The sequence below is a fragment of the Culex quinquefasciatus genome, chromosome 3 (genome assembly GCF_015732765.1).
Source record: "Culex quinquefasciatus strain JHB chromosome 3, VPISU_Cqui_1.0_pri_paternal, whole genome shotgun sequence".
NCBI lineage: Eukaryota > Metazoa > Arthropoda > Insecta > Diptera > Culicidae > Culex > Culex quinquefasciatus.
Window position 1 is genome coordinate 161,429,311 of NC_051863.1, and position 18,052 is coordinate 161,447,362.

At 38.9% G+C, this 18,052-nt stretch overlaps 3 protein-coding genes across 3 annotated transcripts; 2 read left to right on the plus strand and 1 right to left on the minus strand.

Annotated features, from left to right (window-relative positions):
* Positions 1-312: 312 nt before the first annotated feature.
* LOC6037314 (2-amino-3-ketobutyrate coenzyme A ligase, mitochondrial) lies at positions 313-5,085 on the plus strand. The gene is made up of 4 exons (XM_001847188.2): positions 313-593; positions 3,656-3,882; positions 3,935-4,244; positions 4,319-5,085. Exons 1-4 carry the CDS (start codon positions 548-550, stop codon positions 5,026-5,028), a joined length of 1,293 nt encoding a protein of 430 aa, XP_001847240.1. The 5' UTR covers positions 313-547; the 3' UTR covers positions 5,029-5,085.
* On the plus strand, positions 1,551-3,649 carry LOC119768738. Its single transcript, XM_038259634.1, has 2 exons — positions 1,551-1,664; positions 1,724-3,649. Exon 2 carries the CDS (start codon positions 2,110-2,112, stop codon positions 2,788-2,790), a length of 681 nt encoding a protein of 226 aa, XP_038115562.1. The 5' UTR covers positions 1,551-1,664; positions 1,724-2,109; the 3' UTR covers positions 2,791-3,649.
* Positions 5,086-15,567: 10,482 nt separating the features above from the next.
* Positions 15,568-17,168, minus strand: LOC119770470 (ATPase ASNA1 homolog). Its single transcript, XM_038265421.1, has 3 exons — positions 17,105-17,168; positions 16,419-17,041; positions 15,568-16,344 (listed from the first exon to the last, which is right to left on the minus strand). The coding sequence occupies exons 2-3, from the start codon at positions 17,029-17,031 to the stop codon at positions 16,007-16,009; spliced, it is 951 nt and encodes a 316-aa protein (XP_038121349.1). The 5' UTR covers positions 17,032-17,041; positions 17,105-17,168; the 3' UTR covers positions 15,568-16,006.
* Between the last annotated feature and the right edge of the window lie 884 nt (positions 17,169-18,052).

Here is an 18,052-nt window from a genome sequence, read left to right on the forward strand (position 1 = left end):
AGGCACCTTGGACTTAAACAATCATCACTTAACATGGCGAAATCCAGACTGCAATCCGCTGAAATTACCGATCACCGTCTCCTAGTGAAGCGAATCGAAATTTAGAATGCTATCGTTCCTTTAACTTAGAAAATATTTAAGAAATACAATTAATTTACATGATTTATTGACATAAAACGAACCACAGTTTAATAATGTTCCATTACTCATTTTATCTAGATAAAAACTAACTAGTCGCTCTCCCTAACCAAAGGCCTCACAAAACTCTCCGGAGAGCACAAAGTTAGTCGTTCCAACTTTCGTGCATGCATTTCGCAGAGTTAGTCCCACACTTCTTCCACGCTGCTGAGCGAGAGCAGTCGGTAGTCCTTGGTAACAACTGAAAAAGTCCCCGCTTAGAAACCGCCGTCCAGCGATCTGATAAACAACATAAATTGATCCAATTTCGCCGAGTTAATCAAATATACTAGTGTGTGCCATCCGCGAGGTGCTTTCGGTCGTCGAAGTTTAAGAGTTTTAGTAGGTTTCAGTGGTCCGAAAAAAGAAGATGTTGCTTTCCAAGCAGGTGATTTGCAAAAGTGCATCGGCGAGAGGTAATTTGCAATTTTATTAAAATGAAGAATGGTCGGTTGCAACGAACGAACCGGCTTAGAAACAGAACGACAGAATAGAACCGGTTTAATCAAAAGTGTGAGTGGGGCAAAAAGAAGTTGGATAAAAATTGCATGATTTGCAAAGTGGAACCAGCTTGGAATTGGGTTAAAGACATATTTTATGGCATTGAGAGTGGAGTCGTGAAGAACTTTTTGTTAGATCAATGAAAAGTTGTTTGTGTCTGTACCACATTTAGTTGAATATTGATGTCTTTAATCATGAAAAAAAATCTTATAAAATTCGCACTAAGATTAAAGAAATAGAAAATAGAAAACAAAACTAGAGATATTTGTCTGATTTTCCAAACACAGAAAAAGACCAAAAATAGAAAAATCAACATAATGCTGAAATTGTCTCCTCACAAATTGGATACAATTGCCTACACTCGAACCACACCCCCCACGGGACGGGATGGGAGAGAGCGTGTCAGACTGATGGACAGTTTCAAGGCCGCGGACGTTGTGCGTCAATAGGTCATCGGCATCTCCTATGCCCATCGTCACTTGTTTTTTTTTTGCATTTTCTGTGTGCACACTTTCCAACATAGAGATTTTGTTGCTGAAATTGTGAAAGTATACGTTCAGATTTAAACTTCGTTGTGATAACCCTACATTAAGGAGTACTAATCATAATGATTTATTTTAACTTGTTACTCATTGCATACCTTCAGGCGATTTGGCAATTCAAACGTGCTTCAATCGAGTTATAACTTTTTTGATTCTTATTACACTAAATTCGTAAACAAACACCTTAAAATAAATATCTCTGGAAGTTTTCTGCGCCGACTCAACACGTGTTGATGCCGATGTTGGTCATGTTGGTGCGTAATGGCGCTACGCATGAACCATACGGATTCTGCGCCAAAGTGACTCTGATGTGAAAACAAAGTGTGGAGCGTGCCATTTTGTCACAATTCTAGTTGAATTTAGTTGAAAAAAGTATTAGAAACATAAAAATCCTAATCTATAAGTTGGGTGGTTCAAAACAAACTGAAATCCAGTCAAATATTGGTAATGTACAAAAAATACTAATAATGATAGACAAAGATATTCATTAGAGCTACTTGCAGACCAAAATAAACCAAACAGAAACCAAATTGCCACAATGCCACACGTCAATCACAAGGACGAGTTGGCACAGGAGCACAAGTATCGGGGAGCGTTGATGCCGTTTTTGCTTCTTTCGTTGCTGATGTTCGGTTTTCTTGCCTTCTACATCTATTGGCACTTCTATGGACAACGATGATCTTAAAAAAGTTTGCATTATTGTTGTTATTGATTTATATGAATAAAAAGAAAATAAGTTCAACAGCAATATAAACAAACCACTAAACGAAGTTAAAAAAAAGTCCAGTAAATTTTTAATTGATAAACCCAAACGGTTAGAACCCGTTTGACAGTTCGACGTGGAGGACGCGTTTTGCCTCTGTTGTTGCTGCGCGCAAAGTGCTTGTGGATGGAGGTGGAAGATTCCTCCGATGACGATTTTCTTCCCGTTGTCGGAACGCGGAAGCGGAAGAAGACAAGTGACGACGGAGCCGACGTCGGAAATGGCAACGAGGAACAGCACCTCAACAACAACAAGTTCAGCACGCTGGTGGAGAACAACAACAATAACAATGGTAACCCAGCCGAGAAAGGAAGCGTCCCGCCGGTTCCAGTGGCCAAGAAACCACCTCCTCTGGTGGTAAAGAATATGAGTTTCGGCAAGCTGAGGAATGTAATGTTGTCGTGCACAACCAAGCCAAGTTACAAGCTGACTCCGTTTGGGATCAAATTGCTGCGTATCTCCGAGGAGCGTTTTAAAGTGGAGTTCTATACCCACGAGAAACGAAGCGAGCGGCAACTCCGCGTCGTCGTCAGAGGACTTCCACCGGCTTCACCTGAATTCGTCAAGAAGAAACTCAAGGAATCGCACAACCTGGATGCTGTGGAGGTGAATGCCATCAAGAGAAAAGGAGAGTTCGCCTCATCAGCGGAAACCCCGTACGTTGTTACGTTCCCCAAGGGGTACACCAACCACAAGAAGCTGAGTGAAATCAAGCTCTTGAAAGCATTTCACATCCGGTGGGAGGCCTACCGAAACAAGCGGACGAACGTGACTCAGTGCAGGAACTGCTTGCAGCTGGGTCATTAAACCAGGAACTGTCACCTCAAGGAGGTGCAACAACTGTGGGGTCCCCACAAGCCGGACGAGTGCGAAGTCCAGGAAGCCCAGCCAAAGCGGTGTGCCAACTGCCCCACAAAGCAGCAGCCCCAAGCGTGCAGATTTCATCTGGAGGCGCCAGCAGGCATCGAAACCAATACCGCCGGAAGGAAGGCGGAGAAGCAGAGTCCAGCAATTCCGGCGTTCACGCCGGCGGAGTTCTCTCCGCTGCCGGGCGCAGTCCCGGACTGAATCGAAGGATCGCCCTCGACCCGCAGGAAGCAGTGGCTCCCGAGACGGTGGAGCTACGGAGAAAGGTGCTCCACAGTTCGACTGAGTTGTGGGGCATATTCTCCGAGTACATCGCCAGGTTCAAAACCTGCAAGACCCGCTTGGACCAAGTATCCCTTGTCAGTTACATGATCTCCAAGTGTGGAGTTTAAGGAGTTTTATTTTTTATTATTATATATTAGTTGTAACCGATCCTCGGTCCTTACCTGGTCACAGCACCTAAAAGGACCTAATAAAAATAAGTCAAGAACAAAAAAAATAGATAGTGGTCGACTAATTTTGCTGCAAAAATGACATTAGCAACTGTTGTTTGATTGTAATGCTGAGAAAAAAAATCTTGACGGCACGAGGATTGAACCATCAACTTCTTGGATATTGATCAAACACGCTTCCATGACGCCAAGAAGCGCTTGACATGAGAGAGAAAATTTAAAACGTTCAAATAAAGAAATAAGCTTCTGTTAGTATTCTAAACTGAAGACTTTTTAAAAATTTGATCATTTTTACGAGATTTAATTTCTTCTAATTGCAATAATCACAAGTATTCAATTCGTTTCAATCCCAGCCAACCTTTACACGCCGATTGCGTGCTTTGCGAGCGCGGCCGCGCCTTCAACTCCCGCCAACAGAGCCTTCCGCCAGATCATCCAAACCCAGCTGGACGACATCCAGCAGGCCGGCACGTACAAGAAGGAGCGCGTGATCGTGTCCCCGCAGGCAACGGCCATCAACGTGGAGGGCTCCCAGGGAAAGATTTTAAATTTTTGCGCCAACAATTACCTGGGATTGGCTGTAAGTTTAATTCTTCTAAGTTTTAAGCATTTTTTAATAATATTTTTTAAAGTCCAACGAAGAGGTGGTAAAATTCAGCAAGAACGCCCTCGACGAGTACGGGGCCGGGTTGAGCTCGGTTCGGTTCATCTGCGGAACGCAGGACATCCACAAACAGCTGGAGCGGAAGCTGTCCGAGTTTCACCAGCGCGAGGACACCATTCTGTACGCGTCCTGTTTCGACGCCAATGCCGGGATCTTCGAGGCCGCTCTGACTCCGGAGGACGCCGTGTTTTCGGATGAACTGAACCATGCGTCGATCATCGACGGAATCAGGCTGTGCAAGGCCAAGAAGGCGCGCTACCTGCATCGGGATATGAAAGGTAACGAGAGATGGCGTTGTTACGGGGAATGCGCCTGCAAGTAGGCAATCTACCAATATCTGTAATTCTTTCAGATTTGGAGGAGAAGCTCGCATCGACGGATGCTCGCGTCAAAATGATCGTCACCGACGGTGTGTTCTCGATGGACGGCAATGTGGCACCGCTGCCGGAAATCTTCGGACTGGCAGACAAGTACAACGCTCTCACGTTCGTTGACGATTGTCACGCAACGGGCTTCTTCGGACCGACGGGTCGTGGCACGGAAGAGTTTTACGGAATGCTGGGTCGTTGCGACATCATCAACTCAACCCTGGGAAAAGCCCTCGGGGGAGCGGCCGGAGGCTACACCACTGGACCACGGGAACTAATTGACCTCCTCAGACAAAAATCCCGTCCCTACCTGTTTTCCAACTCTCTGCCGCCGCCCGTGGTGGCCAGCGCCGCCAAGGTCATCGATATGCTCATGAGCTCCAACCAGTTGACGGCCCGTGTCCAGAGCAACACGAAACGCTTCCGAATTGCCATGACCAAGGCCGGCTTCAAGATCGCCGGCATGGATCATCCGATCAGTCCGGTCATGCTGGGAGACGCGAAGCTTGCGTCGGTTTTCGCAGATGAAATGTTGAAGCGTGGCATCTACGTTATTGGGTTCAGCTATCCCGTGGTTCCCAAGGGAAAGGCTCGGATTCGGGTTCAGCTGTCGGCGGCGCACACCGAGGAGGAGATCGACCGGGCTGTGGCTGCGTTCGTCGAGGTGGGGAAGCAGCTGAGAGTGGTGGCTTGAAGAAGGAGCGGGGTGTGTAAGGGCACTAATAAAAGACAAATCATCTGTTTAAGCAAACAAATTGTTTGATTTGATTGAAAGTTCGAAAATCTTTATTACAGGGGTAATTTTTTGGTCTCGCGGACATTTTTGACAATTTTGAAATCGGAAGGATGACATTTTTGTAATTGGGTACTAAAGCCCTATGCCAATTTTTATGTACAACGGTAAAAAACACGATTAAAAACCATTTCTGATCACTTTTTTTCATTTTAATGCAAATTTTTTTTTTTTGACAAGACAACATTTTTTCGATGGATCAACTATGGTCCCCTTGGAACGACCTGTCAAGTAGGAGCTTTTCTGTCAAGAAGGACCGCGAGGTTAATTTTTCAAAATTGATTTAAAAATCCATTTTAAGCTCTTTATGATCGTACAAAGGGTCATTGTACTCAGAAAAATAAGCTTTATCGCTGTGAACAATAATATCAGCAATCTAAGCTTCATTTTAGGACCCAATTGAGAGACAAACTTTTGGTACCCAAAAAGTTAAATTTTGAGTCAACCATGCTCAACTGCCAAAGATGAAACAATGAATCAAAAATGATCAGTGGGAGCCAACCATCCGTTCACTGTTTAACTTCTGAAGATCCCGACTTCATTAGTCAATAGCGGCGCCCTCCCAAGAAGCCTGCAATTCAACAAAAGGGAAGAATGTTCGTCCGATAGTTGAAGTTGCAGACTCATCAAGCACACAGCTTTTCGCTAGGGTAGAGGACCCAGTTTTCGCCCTGCTCCAGTTTTCGCCCACCTACTGGATTTAATCTGTATTTAGCAAACTCATACCGTTTTTTGGTTGAATTTATTATGCAGGTTTACATATTCATTCATTTCTAGTACTAATTGAAACTTTCCTAATGAATTTCTATTATTTATCAAGTTTTTATAAGCTTTTCAAAAAAAGCCTTACTGCAGCCGCCATATTTTTGTCAATTTAGACTACAGCGGGTAATAATGTTAATGAGGGAAATTCAACTCATTTTGTCCGAAAATAATGTGAATGAATAATTCATTAGTTCACTGTATGTCTGAATTTCATGAAAATCTAGTGATTTACCTGTTTTAAACGTTTACCAAAGGTTATTTCAATAAAATAAAGTGGGCGATTTCTGGGGTCATGAAAAAACATGAGATCCAATATTCGCCCAGGGCGAAATCTAGTATTGTGTTTTCAGATTTTATCTAGAACCAGTTTTCGTTTACCATAAAAACTTTTCTAATCGCAGCGAAATGTGCTTGAAAATATATTTGGAACATTCTAGATTATTTTTAAAGGTTAAATAATCATTTTAATTACTTTCATTCATAAGGGGTTTTGGTTCAAATGTTGTAAAAGTTTACTGGTATATAGGAGAACAAATTAATCAACGGATGGAGAAGTAGTTAAACATGTGCTTTAATATTTTTATTAAGAGGTACCGTAAACTGGGGTGACTTTGATAGCCCGGGGTGACATTGATAGAAATTTGATTTGGCCACTAATTTTGATACATCCAATGTAACAGTCACATTTTTGCATATATGTTCAATAATAAGCTATCCCTTAATGCTTACATACTTAAATTCTGAAAAATATTTAGATACTTATTTGACGGGCATTTGAAAAACCTATCAAAGTCACCCCGGGCTATCAAAGTCACCCCAGTTTACGGTACTCGATGTTTTATGTTTTTTGAGTCAATTCAGGAGCAAATGACCCATAGGGTTAAAGCTCCCCTAACAAAATCAACAACAACATGGAGCTAATTGTAACTGTGTGCCTCTTGGGTGAACAGGGACACATGAGTTCTATCACAAATTTTGATTCAGTCATATTTTTTTAGAGAGAGTGAGAACATGTTTTGGTTTTAGTTATAATAGACAGAGAATCTCAAAATAAGCAGGATATCTGAAAAAAAAAAAACTCCTGGGATTTTTTGAACCTAAATTTATAATATGTACGACAAAATATGTGCACATCAATGAAATTTAGCTTCGGGAACATGTTGTGTATCAATAGGAGACTATATTTGATTAGCTTTGAGTCATAATTTCATTTGATTTCTTGATTTTTGTCGTGGGCGAAAACTGGTTCCAAGGGTGGGCGAAAATTGGATTTAGGGGGGCGAAAATAGGCTCTTCAGAGGACTTTATAAAAACGCAAAATTTTATAAAAAATGAACACGTAAATGATAAAAACCTTGTGGAAACTTAAAATCAAATAGTTTATCAACGTTCTACAACAAATAGAACCAAAAACCATAATTTGTCATCAAATTCTCATCAAATTTCCTAGATTGCCTCTATAAAGTGGGCGATTTCTGGGTCCTCTACCCTATATACCTGTTGACACCGCATGAGACCGTTGAATTCACAGCATTTCCTTCAAGCATCACGGATTTTTTTTGGGTTAGTACCTCGGTTAGTACCTTATTGTCTTTTCGATGCCTCCCGAGCTACGATGCTATGGGGAGGACTCCAAAATGTCAGCATGTCTTTCGAAAATCAATTCAATAGAAATGACTTTCACCGTGAACTTTTTACACATTGTTCAAAAAATTAATGAAGAAATCACCAGACGCCGTGCCTTCGGATCAATGGCGATATGGGAAGGGCTTTTAAAATCACGAAATAATTAACGTAATCTTAGTTACAGCACAAAAAACACCAATAACTTTAAAAAATTACGCTCGAAACACAAATAATTCCAGCAAGGCAAGCGCGCTGCCCCACCGTCTACAACCGACTCTTGATACCCAAAAAGTTTCATTTTAGTGAAAAAGTTGATTTTCGACCAAGTTTTTTCGCGTGTTTAGGTACGTTATACATTAGGGACCCCTTTCCTGTAGTTGACCCTCTGACAAGGGGTTGGAAACTCTTAGAGCTATAATTATTACGTTAACCCAGGGTGGCAACCTCGGGAAAAACCGGGAAAACCGGGAAAAACCGGGATTTTTATCCATCGGGAGAAAACCGGGAAAAACTCGGGAATTCGACTGAGAAACCGGGAAAATATTTTTAGTCTATATAAAATTTGACAAAAGCCTCTTTAATGTATTCAATATGTTCTTTTCTCAAATAGAATATTATTCCTGTTATTCTAAATGAAGACTTCGCAAAAACTATGTTTGAATTTGTGTAGTAGAATCATGCTTCTTGGCTATGCATGTTTTTTTTTCTGTAGTATCCTATGATATTTTTACTTGGCGAATTTGTTTTTTTAAATATAGCATTTGTTTACTCTACAGCAGTGGTTTTCAACCTGGGGTGCATGGACCCCTGGGAGTACCAAGAGCGGTCTCAGGTGGTCCGGAAGACAAACTCCGTAGCGGCGGACATTTGTCGCAAACAAAATGTTTAAGAGACAAAAAATAACAAATTGATTTGAAGCAACAAACTAACAACCTTATTTAAGGTGCAGTGAGTTACGAGTGAATTTAAAAATATTTAAATGAAAAACCTATAATTTGCATTCGTTAAGCAAATTTAAGAATTTTAAGTAAAGTGCACCGTTTTTGACTTTTTTGTGTTTTATTTCAACGAATATTTGTTTCACATTTGTAAATTGTGCCAACTACCATTTAGGTATTTAAAACATTCAATATTTTGGTAAAAATATCTTATGTTCTATAATTTAGATATTGTCAATTCGACCTTTCTTTGGTAAAATATTAGTTTTGCATAAAATTAAAATCAGGATTATTTAATATTTTAAGATCAAAATTTTTCTTTCGAATTGTCACACAAAATACACTCTTTTTAAAATATTTTTCGTGGCCTGTATCTCAGCAACAAAAGAATGGATCAAAAATGTTTAAAAATTAAAGCAGTTAAGAATTTTGTCAACCATTCTATTTTTTAGAGATAAAATCGAATTATTCTTTATTGAAAATAACTACAACTTCTGAAAAGTACAATTAAATAGCATGTTTAAATCTGAAATCAAAACAGTTCTTGAAAATCTTTTGAATGTATATTTTGAGCAGTTTCAAAAATCTCTGTTTCAAAAACAATTTGTCCGTCATCAGAAATTTACAAAAAAAAATAAAAATTAAAACATATATGAGAAATGTTTGTACAAATAAAAAATCTATGAAAATTTGGTTTACAAAAGGAATATTTCCGAATTTATTGACATTTTTAGCAGATACCGTAATCTGGGGCGAATCGGGACTATAGTCTGAATAGGGACAGCCGTTTTTAGAGTACATAAAGCTTTTAAATTTGGAAATGGATGTACACATTTTGTGTGTGTTGTCTGCCTGTGTGGATCAATCGGACCGCGCACTGGACTCACAATCCAGAGGTCGCTGGTTCGAATCCCGAGGCGGACGCAAAAATTCTAAGTGTAAATATAGGTATTCGGTGCCCTCTCCCCGTGCCATACTTTCCCACTTAGGAGACCCGGGAGGCGGAGTCTTGTCGCAAAAAAGAACGATACACACCTGTGGAACCGTTGACAAAACCGCAAGGTTTAAGAGGGCCACATTATAAGGTGTTACGTCGATTCCGTTTTTTTGTACACATTTTGTTGGTCTGAGTCTGTTCTATACAAAACCAACCAGAAAAATCTAAATATTGTGCTCCAACATGGTTAAAACTGCTGTCCCAATTCGCCCCATGTGTCCCGATTGACCCCAGTTTACGGTAGTTTAAAAGAAATAAAGAAATACATTTCATTTTGAAGCTTTACTTAGAAAACTGATTTGAAGAAACGACGTTGTTTGGCCTATCTAGTATAAGTTTTTAAACAACTCTAGAAACAAGATTTACAAAAAAAATAAAAATATATAAAAATTTAAAGAACATGCCATAGTCTCAACATTTGAATGCAAAAAGTGTTAAAAAAGGCATTTTAAACTAGTTCAATTATTTTGCAATCATTAATCTTCAAAAAATGTAAAAATTTGTCGAAAATAAAAATGTCAACGAAAAAAACTTTGCGATACTAAAGATGGAACATTTTCAAAAATTCAAGAGATTATTAAATCAACCCAAACATGCTTAAAAATGGTTCTAAAGGCAAGGAAATGCACTTTAAACAGATTTCAGCTGATTGCACTCAAATTTCCATTTTGATGTTTTTTGAAAAACTATTTTTTTGCCCCCTGATTTTTCGGGTCAACTTTGAAAGGGGGCGACAAAAACTTTAAATAAAATTTATATCAGCCTTATGCGTTGTTGAAAAAATCGCAAAACGGCAATTTTTTACAATGTTTACCATTTTGTATTTTCGAAAAATTCCAAATTTCAAATTCATCCCATCAATGTATGTATTAACTTACCGAAGATAATTAATCGGTTACCGTTACCGGTACCGTTTTTTTTTTTACTTTCTATGGCACTTTTCCTGCACTGCTGCCAAAGTGTATAAATTTTTGTTTGGACTAATGATGCAAAAACTTAATAATTAGTTCACCCCTGGAGATGGAGCCACACGTTGCCGTCGTTTTAGGGCTACTTGCAAAGATGGTTTCCGATGTTGATATATATCACACATTTATTTTATATTTATATACTTGTGTTGATAGAAATCACAACTTTTGTACTATGTAAAATTGCAAGATATTGATTTTTTTATTTGCATCTCAATATTCTTGTTTGTAAAATCTGGTAGGAACAGGTTTAAATCTTTTTGATACATCGTTAGCTTAGGTAGAGACTCATAAAGCAATAATTTAATTAATCACAAAAACAGAAGCGTGATTTTTTCTTATCTTAATGTGGGTGTTAGGTTAGGATCTGGTATTTTAATAAATAAGTTTTAGCAAGGCACTCAGAGTAGCTAGTTTTTTTTGTAACTTTAGATTGTTTAATAATTCCAGGCCGACAGTTCTAGGCGAGTTAAGTGATGCTATTAGAATCTCTGATTTCAATTTAAGTGATACACTAACCATTCGGAACGGTCAAAACATCCATAGAGTCTCGATCAATCAATAATGGAATGATATCGGACAAAATTCGTTAATCTGTTGAACTAACGGTTCTCGGATTATGGTTGTATCGACCATTGTTGCGAATCGAGGATTTACTGGAGTTTTGACGATCGAATGGAGCCTAACATTTGAAAGGGACACATTAGTTTTGTGAACAGGAGTTCATCTCTTTCACTCAAATGACAGTTTATATTAAAGTATGATAGGGATACACTCTTGTTTGCAGAGCTTCTGTGCCCTAATGAAATGGAAGGCACGAAATATTCTTCTTAACGAAGAGTATTCACCTTGTAAATTATGAACTGTTCATTTATGTTTATTGGTTTTGGAAGCGGCAAGTCATGTTTAAAAACTAGGTAAAGGAATGTTTGCCTTTGTATTTAAAATTTCGGGGATTTGAGATTCAAGTTACTTTCAGACAGTTTAGTTGAGGTTGTTGATTCAAGTTAGTTAGTTTTCCTAAAATGAATAATTGGGCATAAATTATTAGTTAAATTTGTCAAAGTGTACTATTTTATTGGCAGATCTGCTTCTAATTGTAATGTACCACAAGACTACTGACGGACGTGACAAGACGGGCCCAGTAAAAGGCCTCAAGATTTATATTCCCTAGACAACTTAGTTTTCATCTTTTGTTTTCCAGTATTTTTTTAATTTCCTTTAAATTTGAAATTCATTATAGGTTTCCTTTGTATAAATCTCCGATTAGTTACATTTTCTTATTTAATTAACTCATAATTTAATTACTTTCGGGCCTTTTTACTTTGAATCATAATTTCAGATTTTCTATATTCAGTGTTAAACTTAGATTAACGTAACTGCTCAAGTCATCCAAGTTCTTACAACTCACACCTACACTTATTTTCTTTCACCTTCCCCCTCCCGATCCCCTATATCTTCCAGTGGTGTTCATTTTGTAGGCAATACTAGTTCGGCCACTACCCTTTTTTCCACAAGTAACCGGACTTGGACTGACTTGAGGCCGCGTCCCCCACCTTGCTCCGTAAAACGAAAACGAAAAACTTAATAATTAGTTCACAGGAATTGGTGATTCTTGGAAGAATCGTTTTTCTTGAATTCACAAAACTTTTTTTCAAAGAAAATTTACGAGCATTTACATAAATGTTGATAACAATGTATTTTTGCAAACCTTTTCTTGTTAATTCATTTCCTGCATTCTAATAATAATTTATGTTATTCTAAAGAATAAAAACGTTTTTTTTTTTTATTTTGAGTTTGTAAAATCCCAACCATTTGTGAAATTAGAGGTTTGGATTGGAAAGAGATAAAAACGGCGTTTACAACTTACTTACTTTGTTCTCAAGATATTTGAAAGCTTGCTTAAGGAATTCAAACTTTGAACCAAATTTATGCCTTCAAAAAGTATTTTGATACTAATGCTAGCCTAAAAAACATTGAAGTTTGGCTTAAAAACATTCCGGGAAAAACCGGGAAAAAACCGGTAAATTGAAAATCGAAATCTGGTGGCCACCCTGCGTTAACCAGTATATCAAAATATATGTTAGTATACTTATTATTTCCTTTGCATATCGCCAGTATACTTACCAATATACTGAGAGTATTTTAATATACTAACAGTTTATTGCTTTTAAGTTAGTATACTAACAAGTATACTGGAATATCGTTAGTATACTCAGTATTCCTAAGTTATATTAGAGTTTCCAGCCCCTTGCCCTCTGAAGGGTTTTTGATGAAAAATTCAATAAAATCCAAGGGGTAAGACAGTGAGTAATTTTGAGAAATTTTGAGTCGAATTGAGTAACATTGAGCCACTCAGAATTTCTGAATCTTCACAACCGACGTAACGAATTTTGACAGTGACATTTGAGAAAATGACAAATCACTCAAAACAAAAAAAAAATCCTTTTCATCAAAATAAGTGTTTTGAGTTCGACATCTGAAATCAGCCATGGCCACTAGCATTTTCCCAACAAAACTGCATTTATATTTTATGATTGAATTAACTATCCAATCATTTTTTGACTGATTATTTAACTTCAGGAAGTCGAAATAATGTAAGTTTAAGGAACTTTACCAAATAAAGCGAAGAACTGCTCAATTTCGAGCTCACAAGCAAATAACTGACAAAAAAAATAGTCAAAATTGTTCAAAAGACTTCAGATTTCATTGTTTTGTACAAAGGGTTATGAAAAAGTGCTTAAAATATTTAAAATTTGTTAAAAATGCGCTTCGGCTCTACTAGGGGTCCACTAATAGTTATAATACCCTACTCAATTTTTGTTAAAAAAAACGATATTTAATCCTCCTTTAGGTGGTTGGTGCCTTCCTCACATTCATAAAGTCAATACATTCAGTAAAAATAGCAACAATCCCTTAACATGTTTAACAAATCAATTTTATTACTGATTTCTTTTGATAGGGTTCACAGACCTTCAATTTTTCTGGCTCATCGGCAAGGTCTGATAAAAAAAACCTATCCAACGAAAGTTCACATGGAAGATTCAGACAATATTTTTATCACAATATCTCAGATCCGGCCTTCAGAAAGTATATAAATAACACTTAAGTGCCAATAACTTTTGATAGAATTGTTAGATCCTTGATGTTTTAGGCTCATTTGAAAGGTCTTTTAATTATCTAACTAACGATGGGTCGCATGATGGACCCGGACATAATTTTTACTGAAATATCTGAGATCCGGCCTCCAAAAAGTGTACAAATAACACTTAAGTGCTAATAACTTTTGAAGGGGTTGTCAGATCTTCAATGTTTTGGGCTCATTGGAAAGGTCTTTTTAATACCTTTCTGAAAATGTATAACATGATAGGGTTTCTTGCAAAAACCACCCTTTTTTACAATCTTCCGGACATACGCAAAAATCGTTTTTTTAGCATAACTTTTGAAGTACTTAACTAAACTTGCTGATTTTAAATAGAGACCTATGGGACCCCAAGATGGATCGAACGAGACTAATATGGTCAAAATCCGTTCATCCAGTCCGGAGATAATCGAGTGACAATTTTTTTGTCCACCCACCTACACACATCCACACAGACATGTTTCTGAGTCGATCTGTATACGTGAAGGTGGGTCTACGAGGTCAAATTAAGAAGTTCATTTTTCGAGTGATTTTATAGCCTTTCCTCAGTAAGGTGAGGAAGGCAAAAACATCTCGGAATCCTATTAATGAAACTTCACAATTTTGTGAAATTGTCCGACAGGACCCGAAAGACTCATAGTTAAAAGGTCCTAAATAAATACAAAAAAAAAATTGTCCGAGAAATCTGATAAAAATATGTTCAGATATAGGCAAATAAAGGCATGATTTTTGAAACTCCAAACCAATTTTCTCTAATAGCTCAATCAATCGCTTTTTATTTGCGCCCTAAAGAGCTTTGTTTGGTTGAAATGGCGCGGAGTATCTAAACAAAACTTTTTGAAAATTCAAAAAATCTGTAAATATGTTTTGAAGGATTTTTTTAATCGATTTTAATCTTCGGCAAAGTTGTAGGTATGATCTTCTGAATAACTATTTGTCTAATCCTAAAAAATACTACCGCAAGTGCAAAAAACACTTTTTTTTACATTTTTTTTTAGTTAGATTTTCAAATAAAATAAATAAATTCAAAAGGAAATTTGATCTTGGTTTTTCTATTTTTCATTTAATCACCTTTTTGCCGATTCTGGAATTTTCTGAAAAGATTGAAAACATCAAAATTAATAAAAATCAAAAATGGTAGCTTTCATTCAGTTTTTAGTGACAAAAGTTATTTTAAAATGAAATATGATATGGACAAACTGATAACGCAAAATGATTTCTTTGGGTTTAAGGAGGGCTTCCAAAAGAATTCTGCCCGATTAAACTGAATTAAAAATAAGAAACGTATGGACTAAAACATATCTTTTTTAGTGCGCTTCCTCCTGCCTTAAAAAAATCAATAACTAACCCTCAGAAGTTTAAATTAATTTTTAAGGAATTTAATTGAAAAAAAAAACTAAGAAATTTCTAGACAATATTACTTGAAAACTTTTACATTTTATTCTAAGATTAACATTGCTCATCAGTTTGATTACATTAAGTAAGCATGTTATATTTCATGATGGGTATAAAAGGCCAACCATTGAACAGTTTTCAGAAGTCGTCGCAAGGTGGATCAAAGGGTTTCACGAACCGAATCTATGAACGCTAGCGAAATACATGAGTTTTGGCGTTTATAGGGTTGCAGGATTGAATATGTAATAAATTATTAAATGAGTATTAATTATAAGATTAATATAATTCATAAAAAAAAAAAACATTTAAGAGCGCAACAAAAAGTGCGCACCTTCATGAATACTGCCTTGTTATAGCAGACAGATTGCGGATTGAGTGCGAGAGCGCACTAGCGAGCTGCGCGAGAGAACAACGAGCGAGAAAACAACGAGATGCGCGCGGCAGGCGAAAGAGAGAATGAAGATTGTCAAATCAGTTTTGTGGTTAATTTGTGTGCAATAAGACGTGTTGTTTGCTAATTGCAAAATATCTGTGTTTTTATTATAAAAGAAAGTCCCCGATCACGGCAGCTATTGTCACTTCTGCTTCAAATATTAAAACAACAAGGTATATATTTTTTGATAGACAAGATTTATTTCATTCTCTCGATCATGTGACAGAGATGCTACATTCCATAAGAAATAAAAGTTAACTTAGCTATCGGAAAACTTTCTTAAAACCAACCAAACAATGTAATGTTGTTCAATAACGTCTACCTAGGTAAATAAACTGCTTCTCACCTGTCGAAAAACTTCAAAGACGATCAGTCTGCAAAATTCCTCAAACCTAAAAAAAGGTCTCTGTCCCAAGCGAGCCTCTAGATCTAACCACGATGAAATGTTACAAAATATATATTATGTGTGTCCCAAGCTCGACAATCCTAACCAAATTTCCCACACACACACACACTCAATTTACTTCGAAGTTCCCTCCTCTTCCTCCTCCGCCACCGCCTCCGCCGCCGCCTTTTCCGGCGAGTACGGTTCGATCAGGTTCACCGAAAACTTTTTCACCTTTCCGCGCCGCGCACCTCCTTGTCCAGCAGGGGCAGCTTCACCACGTGGAAATCCTCGTACAAATCGGCAATCTGGTCCAGGTACTTGCCCTGCACCTTGTACCGGGCCGAACACATGGCGCACGGGGCCTGGCCTTCGCGCCGGAACAGCAGCTGGTTCACGATGATGTTGTGCGTGTCGATGCCGCACTTGGTCAGCTCCTGGACTAGCCGCTCGGTTTCGTACAGCGAGAGGAACTCGGCGATGCAAACGCACACGAAGGTGGTTTGGTCCGGGTTGCGGAACTGTTCGTTCACCTGCCGGATGATGGTGAGCATTTCCTCGAGCTTGCCTGAAGGGGGGAAGGGTGAAACAATCGAGTTAACTTTCTGTCCAGTTGCAAAAAGTAGAATCAAAGTCACTCACCCGTCAGCGTGTCCGCGTTGAAATCCTGCATCCCAAACAGCGATCCCATCTGCGAGATGAACGGTGCCAGCTTCATCTTCAGCCGCAGCAGCTTGCCCAGTCCCTTCTCCACGACCTGCGGGAACGAAAGCAGCCGCAGCGTGTGCCCGGTCGGAGCCGTATCGAACACCACCGTCGAAAAGTTCATCGCCTTGACCAGCTTCATGACTTCGGCGTAACTCATCGCCTCGTCGATTCCGGGCAGCGCACCGATGATCTCCTGGAAGACGCCCTTGCTCAGCTTCATCGCCGAGTTCTCACCCTCAAAGTACTCATCGGGAAGTTCGTTCAAGCCGACGTTCGGATCAATTTCCATCGCGAACAAATTGTCGAACCCGTTCACCTTGCTCGGGACTTTGGTGAACTTCTGGTCGAAGGCGTCGCTAATGTTGTGCGCCGGATCGGTCGAGATGATCAGCACCGATTCCCGGTCCTTGGCCAGCTGGACCGCTAAGCTGCAGCTGCATGTGGTCTTTCCTACTCCGCCCTTGCCACCGACAAAGATCCATTTTAAGCTTTTCTGATCGATGATGTTCCGAAGTGATGGCTCTAGCGGCTCAAAGTCGGCTTCCATTTCCGCGTGCCTGAGGATTATTGTAATTTACAAGATATTAACCGAAATCAGAAGTAATTTTGATTGAAATTACGGTTTTTTATTCTGGAACGGAGCAGCAGCCCTCCCAAGAAGCCTGCAATTCAACAAAAGGGAAGAATGTTCGTCCGATAGTTGAAGTTGCAGACTCATCAAGCACACAGCTTTTCGCTATATACCTGTTGACACCGCATGGACCGTTGAATCGACAGAATTTCCTTAAAGCACAGACAGTGCATCACAAACTGGTGCATCTTTCCATCAACCTCTGCAGCCTACACGAATGTTTCTTCGGCAAGATTTACGTAGTGCATGGCCGTAATCGGACGCGGACGTGGACCGTCTGCGTGAGTTAAGAATAGAGTTATCTACGTGCGCATGTATTACGTGTACGTACACGAAAAAAAGTGAGGTTAAATTTTGTACCAGCCAGCAAAACAAATGGTGTGCTAGTGTGTGTGAGATCGGGCTTAGATAGCTCTATTTGAACTTCTTGCATTCTTCTCACTTGTTGGTAAACAAATGTAAATGTTAGTAAACAAATCTCCCTCCTCTCACTACAACAAGAGTGACCGCGTTCACTCACACACTAACCAATTCTCATATACAGTGATGCTTAATGCTAGTATTGGCCACCAGATCGAGCTACCTTTTTCCATTTTTTTGTGATTGATGGATTTTCGTTAAATTTTTTCAATGATTTACGTCTGTTTGTCTGTGGTACCTTATTGGCTTTTCGATGCCTCCCGAGCTACGATGCTATGGGGAGGACTTAACACATATTCACCCGACGTCGAGCCCTCCGAGCTACGAAGCTATGGGAAGGTATTTTTCAACACAAAAACACTCGCGCACCACGCAACGTTCTTGCTGAATCAAAATAATGTTGTAACGTGACAAACCCGACCAACTCAACCATCAACGTGCCTTTCGGTCTTCTTTCTTTTCTGTTAACCGGATAAGGCATTGGTTTTCGATGCCTCCCGAGCTACGATGCTATGGG